Source organism: Podarcis cretensis, assembly GCF_951804945.1.
Source record: "Podarcis cretensis genome assembly, chromosome: 11".
NCBI lineage: Eukaryota > Metazoa > Chordata > Lepidosauria > Squamata > Lacertidae > Podarcis > Podarcis cretensis.
In genome coordinates this window covers 55,013,170-55,024,586 of record NC_137180.1, presented here as the reverse complement: position 1 = coordinate 55,024,586, position 11,417 = coordinate 55,013,170, and the positions used below count along the sequence as shown (strand labels likewise).

At 42.4% G+C, this 11,417-nt stretch overlaps 1 protein-coding gene across 1 annotated transcript in view; it reads right to left on the bottom strand.

Annotated features, from left to right (window-relative positions):
- Positions 1 to 240: 240 nt before the first annotated feature.
- Positions 241 to 11,417, bottom strand: part of MEX3C (mex-3 RNA binding family member C) — a 30,366-nt gene continuing 19,189 nt past the window's right edge. The window contains exon 2 of the mRNA XM_079994776.1: positions 241 to 1,556. Coding sequence (XP_079850902.1) covers positions 328 to 1,556 — 1,229 coding nt within the window. The 3' untranslated portion in view covers positions 241 to 327. The remainder of the gene's footprint in view (positions 1,557 to 11,417) is intronic.

The window sequence follows — 11,417 nt, the reverse complement described above, 5'->3', positions numbered from 1 at the left end:
CATGACCTGCGAAGCCTCACGCTCCATTCTGTCCTGTTCCAAGTTCCTGGCCCTCCTAACGCCTCACAACTTCATTCCAGAACTTTGCTACAGGTGCCACAGCTGCAACCAAAATGGACAAAGACTGGCTAGGCTTAGTGTTAAACTGTACAGACCTTTTCCAAAAAAGAAAAAGAAAAAAAGAGAGTACATGCCTTTCAAACAACATTAGCCTAATCTCAAGAAAGCCCAATAACAGTCTGAGTTCATTATAAGTTTACTTAGGGGGTACCATTACATCCAAGCCATTAAGAGTTTAAAAAGTCCATATATAATATCTCTATATATTTAAGAGTGAATCTGAATCGCCTGAGTAACAGCTGTCTGGCAAACTGGACACGTGGGTATGTCTTTTTCACAGATCTTGTTGGCACATTCCATGCAGAATAGGTTGTGGCCACACGGAACCAGGGCAGCGATTACTTCGTTCTCAAAGCATATCACGCAGTCATGCTTCCTTCTCAACTCTGGAGGGGAACTAGATGTGGAGCCACCATTGGAAGAAGAGTAGCTGTTGGTACCATTGGAAAAAGCAGGGATGTAGATCGGAAGGCCAACTTGGCTGACTGTACTGGGTGGGTCGCTTCGGACTCTCCTTGCCAGCGGATGTTCCAAGGTTTCGGGAAATGTAGGCGACAGGCGAGGAGTGGATGGCTGACTCCCTCTCCGTGGAGCCTTCACGTTACTAGCAGGTTCGTTACCAAAACTGGAGAGAGGGTTAACGGGTTCAAAGGGTGTCCAGATGGTTTGAGAAGGCGTCGGCAAGGAGTCGTACGCAGGAGAGTCAACTGCAATGTCCTCCGCACCTACAGAAGGCAACGTTTCTCCAAACCAAAAGTTGCCTGTGCTGAATGGACTTGTGGGGCTGAAGTCAGCCAGCCTATTGCTTCCAAAGTAGGAATCAGTGGAGCCGCTTCCTAAAGAACTGGAGCTGTCGTTTCTGTAATTAGAAATCATCCTAGTGCGGCTTGGAGGAGGTACTGGGTTGGAAGTAAGCCAGGCAGATCCCAGGTTCCCTCCTTCAAAGCTCACGTCCGTACCGTTATAATGGAAATCGTTTTCTTCGTTCAGTTCAATGTAGTTTCCAGTGCGCATGGCGATGTGCATTTCTATCTCTTCGCGAGCACGATCTACGTTTTCAGGCATACCGGTAACCTCAAAGACTGGCTCCTTGTCTCTACTGGGAGTAACTATGTAGGTGTGGGTCTGCTGCTGGATCCGCTTGATTGTAGCGCCTTTGGGGCCAACTACCAGCCCCACAACACGGTAAGGCACCCTGACCTGGACTGTAGTTTGGCCTGGTAGGTTGGGGTTACAAGACAGTCCTCCCAGTGCTGGGCCATTTTTGTTGCGTGAAGCTCTAATCATGGAGAAGTGTTCAGCAGCAGAAAGAATTTCCCTTTTGGCCATGGCTACATCTTCTTTGCGCCCAGTGACGACAAAAATGGGTTCTTCTCCGCGGACAGGGGTCTTGATGTAGGTATTTGTCTTGGCTCTCAATGCCTTTATTTTGCAACCTGCGTGGAGAAAGCACAAATAACGGTGCTTTAGTGAAGAATCTTGAATGGAAAAAGATGCAAGAAGCAAAAATCGCTTTGTGCTGACACTCTGATCCTCAACATCTCCCTCTCCCCACCATTAGGTCAGTGCAAAATCACACCATTACAGTGAAAACAGCAATTACCCAATTAAAGAAGGTTGCTGTTGAGAACAAGTGCTTAGGAAGCAAGGCAGTTAAGTCACAAAGTAACTAAACTCACAGAAACCTTAAGCAACCTACCCATCCATACCAAGCTGCAATTTGAAAAAGAGAGCTAACTTTTTGAAATGCCTCCTTGCCTGGCTAGTGACTATTTACAAGCCTCTTCCAAATCATTGTCTTAAGCTAACTAAAGTTGTTGACTTCTGTATTTGTTCTGTTCCTCCGCGGAGTGCAGAACAACCTCTAAAGCCAGTGCACTTAGGTTTTCAAAGAAATCTTTTCCAAGTAATTAGCTGAAGCCAAAAACACATTGATCAAGGGTGTAGCAGACAGCTTCATTCCATTCCGTATATAGCAATTAAACAGAAGCTACATGAAGGTTATTTAACTGAACAAGAGATTTAATTTTCTTCAATATGCTGCTTTTCATCAAAGAATATCAAAGCTGTTTACAATAAAATGAGTAAAACCCATATAAGGTCAACAGAAGCAGAAAATGCAGCATAACCACATATGTGTGAGCAACAAAAAGCACACCCAAAGACGACTCACTGAAATAAATAAATAAACAAACAAAGTTCGGTCCAATAATAGTATGGTGCTGCCTTCTCAAGAGTTACTATAGATAAAAGAATAAACATGGTCTGGAGATCTTATTAAAGGTGTTAATAAAGGTATAACTATACTAGATGGTCATCTGATATCTCTGTTAATTATATGATACAATCTTTTCTTATTAACTGGAAAACTGTTCAGTTCTAGTTGAGCGCAGATATTGCTTGGTGGCATATATATTTTAACTATATTCAACAATAACATTTACAATTTCATAGCCCAGGAAAATGTGGGTTTTTGTTAAATATCACTCCCCCCCAAAAAAGATGGTAAGTCTTGCAGAATTTGATAATTTGCACAAGATGGAATAATAGAATTCAATGGTTTGAATATTTTCAATTAATGCGCCTGCTAGAAGACCTTATAAGGCAAAATGAAATTAATAGACAACAGGGTTTGAAAAATTAACTTCATAATTACAGAACTCTAAAGAATAATTATCTAAAATATATTGGAGAATAATGGTTGAGGAAAGCAAAGCAAATATAGATAGGTTTAAAAGCTAGATGGAATAATTATTGTGGGGTGGTGAAGCTATTTTCATAAAAGACTCTTATATCTCAATTCCTACTGCTTTAAAGGAAAATCATTATAAAGTTCTATACAAAAAACATTTAAATCCTTTAAAATTAAGCAAAAATGAATAGGGTAATGACAGAGTGAGTGCATTTCCAGCACAGAGTATGTGGCTTTCATATGTGGTGGGGTTCTGAAGGGAACTGGATGGAAATTGTTGAGATTAGAATCACTGCGCACATTTCCATTATTGCCATCACCAGTAAGAATTATTCTATGATACACTGAGAATATAATACCATCTGAAGATTACAGAATTGGAGGGCAACTTAATATTTTACAACTCCAACTGAGGTGGCAAATTTTAAAAAGCAAAAAATTCAAGGTGTGCAGGAATATAATAGGGTGAATAGTGTGGGATACACTATATTTGACAAAGTTTACCCACTTAGCTTGGTTTACAAAAGTTAGGCAAAGGGTTTACTTGAAATTGGAATTTGTGAATTTTCGGAACAGAGATTGCCCAAAATAAGATATTTCTGTTGAACTCAATGGGACTTACTTCTGAGTAGACACATTCAGGGTCATACCATTAAAACATCACATATACAGTACAGTACAGAATTAAGACTCCCAAGCTGAATACACCCTATTTAGTGACTTTAGGTTTCTCATCAGGAGAAATGCGTGCGGTTTGGAACGTCACTGAAAAATGCCAAGTCCCGATCTATTATGTGAAAAGCCAACACAAGAAGACCATTAAAAAGTTTTTCTTAAAGTGACTTTTACAGGAAAGCTGACTCTACAGACTCCAAGGTCAATCTCTCCTTTGTTATTTGGAGAGAAGAAACAGCAGTCGAGAGAAAGCCGCAGCCTCCGACACCTGAAACTTCTGAATGCGTCATCAATCAATGCTAAATGAGTTTAGTTTGTAAGGAACTGGTAGCAAGATACAGATGCAATAGACTACTGTAAAGGCAGCCAGGCCAGAACACAGGCCATTAACCTTCTTCTGTAGTTCCACTGGCTGACCTTCGTGTCTGCTGCCTTCCTTGTCTTCTCCATTAAATCACGTCTTCAACATGCCATCTAATAGCCTGGTAAAAGTATTAAGCTAGGGTGAGTTACTGGTACATTTTATGCTTCTAACAGACTGTCCTGGATGCTGAGGCCCAAAGCTATAAAGGAGGGAAACTTACAATCTCCCACACCTTGTTTCCAAATCCCTGGACATGTGAGAGATTGCCACATGCATTTTCTGTTGTGATGACAGAACAGACCTGATGCTTGGAAAAACTGAGTTAAACTGTGCAGTGCTGATTTGTTAGCAAGATATTGTCTCCAGACACGCTCAAAGAGATGTTAAAGAATACACACAGTTCATGAATAAACCTAGGGCTACTGATCTAGAACTATGAGAACAAGCTACCACACTACACAGGTGATTCCCTATTTACTGGTACAAGGTGGTATAACTGTATGTACAAACAGACATCCACCTATGGGAAGTTGTTTTTTCTTATCTGAGGCCTTGAACTACATGCTCAATTCTAGATGCAGAACACCGAAAGACTACATTGTGTTCCAATGTAGTCACCAAGATTTATGTACAGATATGCCTGCCTGCAAGTTGAATATTTCCATCGTTGTAAACAAAAATGAACAATTTTAGTAAAAGCAAAAGCTTGGCAGGCAAACACAGTCCTTCTCTCAAGTGGTTTTTTTTTTTTAATTGATACTTTACCAGCCCTTTCATTTCATTATTCCTCTTATTTCTATAGGTGAAAGATCACATTGAGGGTGCCCAAGTCAAGTCAGCCAGGTATGTGCAGAAGGATGGAGGGAATAAGCAAAGATAGTTTTCAGGACTGGAGGGCAGCGCTGCTGTAATTTTCTTCAGTATGTACATGCAAAATATATACCACTATGCCTAAATGCGAAGACAGAAGTGCCTGGCGTGCTTTGGTCCATGGGGTCACGAAGAGTCAGACACGACTAAACAACTAAACAACAACGCCTAAATGCACCACAAACTAGGATATGTGGACATTTCATGGGTGGAAAAGGAGAGGGAAATATTAGGCTCAGAGGAAGTGCATTCCCAAGGCAAAGCCTCTGCCCCTCTTGCAACTTGTTAATGGGCCATTCCCCTTGTAGCTAAAACAATGCTTCAGGAAGGAGGGAATTGGGCCATTGGGTGTTGGACCAGAGGGTGCATGTCCTCCAAGCTCAATCTCTCACTGCATCTTTGAAGGGGGAAAAAGAGCTTGGAGATTGCATACTGCAAGGTGCACTTTGTGCAAGCCCTATGGTCCTTTCCCTTTTATCATTGAACCTGTGTGATGTGTTTATGACATAGTTAAAGGGGGTGGACACTAACAGTTATAACCTCTCGACCTGCTTAAGACAGAAGCTGTGCCCATTACCTACTGTGGCAGGAGGGGGAGAGAGACTGTAGAGAATTCAAGATGTGTGCCTATTGCACCCATCTTGGATGTTCTCAATGTACAGTGGTGCCCCGCAAGACGAATGCCTTGCAAGACGGAAAACCCGCTAGACGAAAGGGTTTTCCGTTTTGGAGGTGCTTCGCAAAACGAATTTCCTATGGGCTTGCTTCGCAAGACGAAAATGTCTTGCGAGTTCCTGCGGGTTTTTTTCCCCTCCCCCCCCTTTTTCTAAGCCGCTAAGCCGCTTATCCGCTAAGCCGCTAAAAGCGCTAATCCGTCAATGGGCTTGCTTCGCAAGACGAAAAAACCGCTAGACGAAGAGACTTGCGGAACGGATTCTTTTCCTCTTGGGAGGCACCACTGTAGATTTTATAATCTAAGGGTGAGTGGTTCAGAGCCTTTGTTGCTTCTTTTGAGATTTCTGCAGCCTGGAATACGATGGAACACATTATTCACTAAGTTTCCAGGTGAAAGACATATATATGTTTGTTTTTTAACATTTTGCTGATTTTTACATTACAAGTCTTGTACCCTTCTCTCCCTGAATCACAGCCCTGGAATTTGTTTCTCAAGTAATAAGATAACAATGCCTTTAGCCATGTGCAGTTAAGAGATATCAGGGTTCTGGTTCAATCAACCTCTATTTGTAAGACCTTTTGTCTACTCTCCGGTGTGCATGTGTATGTGTATGTGAAACTCTCTTTAGTTACTCAGTGCCAAATCCCTCATACAACCAGGAGAACTAATCATTGCCTTTTCCCAGAAAGACAATGATACTCATTATGCACCATTGCTGCCCTTTCTGACCGTAGAATTTGTTGGAGAACCCCCTCCACAAATGCAGCTGACTAGTTATTTGCTAGGTGAAATATTCCATCACCCTACTTGTGAATAAATATAAACATAGTCCCATGTTCAGCAGCTTGCAAACTATATTGCAGTCTGCCTTCCAATGCAACTGCTCAGGAATTTCCATTGCCCAGGGAGTTAGCATAGGCTCATTTTTCACCACTGACCACTAATTAGAATTGGACAAGAATTTCTCTACTCAGGTTGACTGTTGATCCAGACTACTTTTGTTAGCTTTTCTGCTTCACGTGGCTTGACTACGTGATTGGGCCAGCTTGAAGCTGTTTGCTTTAAGTAGCTTTCTGGGAATCTTGTAAGAGTCCCTTGGATAGGACCCACAGACAAATCAAGTCCTTCATTTTGTTTCCAACTGTGGCTGGCATTATAGGTACGAGTTTTGGTCTGATTTGCTTGGGTGGATCTGTGGTGAACTGGCTGAAATGCTCCTGCATCAGTGTGTGAGATAAGGAGGTTGTGTATGGAAATATGTGTCCATGCCCTGAATGCTTGGCAAATCCCTCTTTCCAGATCACCATGAGCAGCTTCCCCTTTTTCCAGAGTCTCCAGAAGTTTGGAGAAGAAGCAAGGCAGACTCTTATTTACTTTTAGCCTTCTCAGGTGGTAAAACAGATCCGGGTTTCCTTCCAAGACCAGTGCTGCTTCTCCTTACTGCAACAGTCCAGTATGACATGCAGCAAGATCCAGGACCTCAGAGTCCTCCGGAAGATGGCTCAGTGAATGGTGTCTAGGCTGCTGATGAGGGCAAAAAGCAGACCCCTCAGTATTCTTAATTTTAATTATATCCTACCTTTCTGTAGAATACAATTACAGCTGATAAAGTACTAAAAATAGCAGCACTATTAAAAAAATCACGTTAGAAGCGGCAGTCCATAAAGATCCCTAAAAGCAGCAAATTGTTAAGCATTAAAAGCTTGTGATGAAAAGTTTATGAGTAGATGAATCTCCACAAGAAGGGCATCTCATAGTTTTGGTGCTTTCAGAAGATGCTGTGTCTTGTACCTGCCTGACTAATCTCACATTGTAATAGAAAGGGAGATGTCCTCTGACATTTATTTTTTAAAAACCAGGCACCTTTACACATAAATAGATAGTCCTTGAGGTAACCTAGGTTGGTAGGGGCTTTAAAGGTTAACACCGGCATTAAAGTGATCAGAAGCAAATGTTGTAGGTGGAATAAGATCTAAAATGTGATCTGATTGTCCAGCTGTAGCTACCACGGTGCTAGCTGGTACAGTGGTACCTCGGGTTACAGACACTTCAGGTTACAAACTCCGCTAACCCAGAAATAGTACCTCAGGTTAAGAACTTTACTTCAGGATGAGAACAGAAATCACACGGTGGCGTCGTGGCGGCAGCAGGAGGCCCCATTAGCTAAAGTGGTACCTCGGGTTAAAAACAGTTTCAGGTTAAGAACAGACCTCCGGAATGAATCAAGTTCTTAACCCAAGGTACCACTGTACTACCTTGCTGTTTCCCCCACCTTCTCTTTGAGCCAAGGTTTCCCAGAGCACAGTTCCAGAATTCATTTCAGTGGTGGGAACTCTGGAAGCCATACAGAAGTACCAGTTGATGGAAACCACAGGCAAGAGTTCTCTTGTGCGAAGATCCTGTTTGCAGGCTTCACAAAGGCACCAGGTTGGCCACTGTGAGAACAGGGTGCTGGATTAGATGGGCCACTGGCCTGGTCCAGTAGGCTTTTCTTATTATTTTCCTTCACTGCTAAGTAGTCCTAGCTAGCAGACACCTGGAGATAATAATTTCCAAGAGTAATCCTTGAAGGGAAATTGGGGTTTTGGGGGGCGGGGAGAATAAGAGAGAGCAGCTCCTATTCCCTAAATCAGTCTCTTTCTGCCTAAATCTCTTCCTCCAATCTATCTCCTAAATTTTGTAAGACTGTTTGCACCCCTTAATATGACTTAAAATAGTTGTGAGCCTTCTGTTTCCAGCTGTCTTCTACCACCACTGGTACAAACAGGTAAAAGCTTGGCCAAATTACATACTAGGGCGGTCCTTATTGTTTGCCAGCTTCATGCTCAGGGAGAAAATGTTGCTTTGGGAACAGAGCTAAATAGCACAGTGCTGTGAACATTCTTTATAAAAAAAACCCTGCTTACTGCCATTCAGTCCGCTGCTTTTTACTAGTCTCCTTCAATGCCATTAAAAAAGAAAACATTCAATTTAATCCACTCAATTAAAAGTTGGGCTATAAATCCTCAAAATGAGTAAGTAAACAGAGTCTTTTGCCTGGCAATAATCTCATTGATGATCCTTGCCTAGTGGGTATCGTATAGCGTGGAAGATGGTGCCAAAGTTGACAACATGCTGGTGTGGCTGAGATGGAACATAGCAGGACTGCCCTCACTCTCAATGGATTTATCTTTTTGCCCTCTCTCAAAGCCATGTCCAAAAGGTTACTGTGCCAAGCGAGGTCCTTTTTGCTGCTGCTAATATTAATGGGATGTGCCCACCCCTCTTTCTGGCCGAGTTTCTTTTATACATTCCTTAGGGCTGGAGCAGTATTTCCTCTTCGCCTCACTAGGAAAATTTAATGCTGGAAGCTGCTTGCAATAATTGAGGGTTGTTCCTATCCTGATTTTGAGTAGGTTCACCACTCCTCTCCCCTCACTGCCCCCACATCTGTGCAGTATTTGTAGTTTTAAACTTTTCTACATGTATCCTGGGTTATATTTCCATAATAATAGATTTATCCTTGAAGTCAGCTAGTTGATACTTTCTGCATCTGTTGGGCTGATCCTGTGCACGCTCTCTCTCTCTCTGGTATTGTGGGTAGGATGCATGCAGCGCACAAATGTTATTTTATTTGCCAGGAAAGTGCAAACTCTGTGTTAGAATACATTATTTTAGCTAAGCAGATTTGCATGCATTTGTTTTACATCAACTCAGCTTTCAACATAGATGCTTTCAAAAGATTTTGACATTTAATGGGGCTGTCAATGGAAGCAGAGGATGCTCGAAAGAGAAAATACAAGATGGGGCATAGTAGATGAAGATGAGGACAAATGAAGATGAAGATGAAGATGATGACAAATCTTTTTATACTCTGCTTTTCCCCCTGATGGGACTCAAGTCAGCTTGGATAACTGGCAATAGTAATCTATCGCGGAGTGGGGTGCTGAAATTCCCTACTTGGCTTGACCGCCATGTTATCTAAAACCTATTCTTGTTATCATTCCGTATTATTTGCATGTTTGGGTGCAAGGAATCCCTCTCTCTGGAGAGGAGGGATAGCGCAACGACAGGAAGACATTTTGGCTGGGTACCAAGGCATGCCAATATCTCTGACCCCTGTATCAAGCATAGAAAGAATTATTCCTGGAAATGTAGAAAGCAAATAACTGGCTGCTATGCAACTAGAGGAACTCTAGAAATGACACCTTCTATTTAGACATCACATCATAGAAACAAATTATAATACACCAAAAATAAATATTTTTGAATACTATGTAGCCAAGAAAAGATCTACTCATCAAAATCAAACATGGCAGGTTTGGGGGTCAGACGAGAACAAAGTTGATGTTTCTTCCACCTGTTTGTCTCTCCTCCACCACAGAATGAAATGTTACTGAATCTTCACTGATTTTCAGAAATGTTTCTCTATGGACTCGTTGCCTGTGCCTAAGTTATTACACTCCTTCCATTATAGCTTACTTATTTCCCTTAAAAATGACCACATCTTTAAAGTGGCTGAGAACACAAAAACGCATTTCGCATTATCTAACTCAGTGTGGTCCAACATGTGGCCCTTGTGCTACCTTCCCACAGCTGGGTAAGGCGCCAAAGGAGCTGGGAAGGCTTCAGAACCCTGCCAGAGTCTTCTGCCTCCTTCCTAAAGCCTGACACCTCGCTTAGCTGGCCTTTTGGCCTGGCTCCTCACTTTGTGCAACAAGGTAGTGTCTGGCCTGCAGGTATGAAAAGTGGACCGCCCTGATTTAACTCACTGCTTCCTTCTGAAGAGTACAGTGGTACCTCGGGTTACACACGATTCAGGTTACAGGCTCCGCTAACCCAGAAATAGTACCTCGGGTTAAGAACTTTGCTTCAGGATGAGAACAGAAATCGTGCTCCAGGGGTGCAGTGGCAGCGGGAGGCCCCATTAGCTAAAGTGGTGCTTCAGGTTAAGAACAGTTTCAGGTTAAGAACGACCTCAGGAACGAATTAAGTACGTAACCAGAGGTACCACTGTATATCCCAAGATCTTTTGAATACAACCCTTCAAACCCAAAAGCTAAGCAACAATTAAACAACCAAAATCTTTCTAAACCAGAATTTACTTTTTTTAAAAAAATTGCACAAAGATGAGCAATTTTGGAGCAACGCTTACCAAAAGTATAATGGATTACCGTAATTAACTACCATTCAGGATATTTGCAAGGCAGCTGAGTGTGGAAATAAGCTTGCTGCTAAACAACCAAGAAATTGTTTCCTATTCAAAGAAAGGGAATCTTAGTGTCAACAGGTGATGTCCTCAGGCACAGCAAGGACATGGCAGACTCTCTCCAAACAGCCCAGCTGAGCATATCTCAGTCACTGCTTTAATCTCCAGGAGTCTATGCCTGGTTGCACATGTGTAGCAACGTCACACTGCCTGCTGAAATGTACAGCTCTTCTTAGCAGTCAAGCCCACCTGTTTCCTTCTACTTGGTTATTCCTCTTTACATGGAAGAGAGGCACCAAATTAAGGAAGTGCTGCCTACGTTACTGCAAGTGCTGGTCTTTGAAGAATAAGGAACTGAAACAAAAAAACTCGTGTTTACCCGTCAGCCTCTGGTCTGGAACAGTGGCAGTTCAGAAGTTGGCTGTTCCACTTGCCCTCTCACCTCTCTTGCTGACATCTGTTTAGACTTGGCACACCTTAAAATCTGCTAGCTTCCCTTGAGATATGCAAGCCAAACGCATTACTTCTGTATATAGCCTTCACCAATCTAGTATCCTCCCTATCTTTTTGGCGGCAATTTCCATCAGCACCAGCATCAACATGGCAGTGATGGCTGGGGGTTGGTGTGGTTTTTAGTTCAAAACATCTGAAGGCCACAAGGTTGGCAAAAGCTGGCTTAATATATACGGTAACTTGTACAGAGGTTAAGAAGTGCCTGAATTCACTGGGCCTCTAGCTACAGTCAAGGCAACCACTAAAGTCGCTGGACATCTTTTAACTCTAATTAGGGCAGGTATTTTTCTAGTTGCACAAAAAAAGTGTGAATGATAGG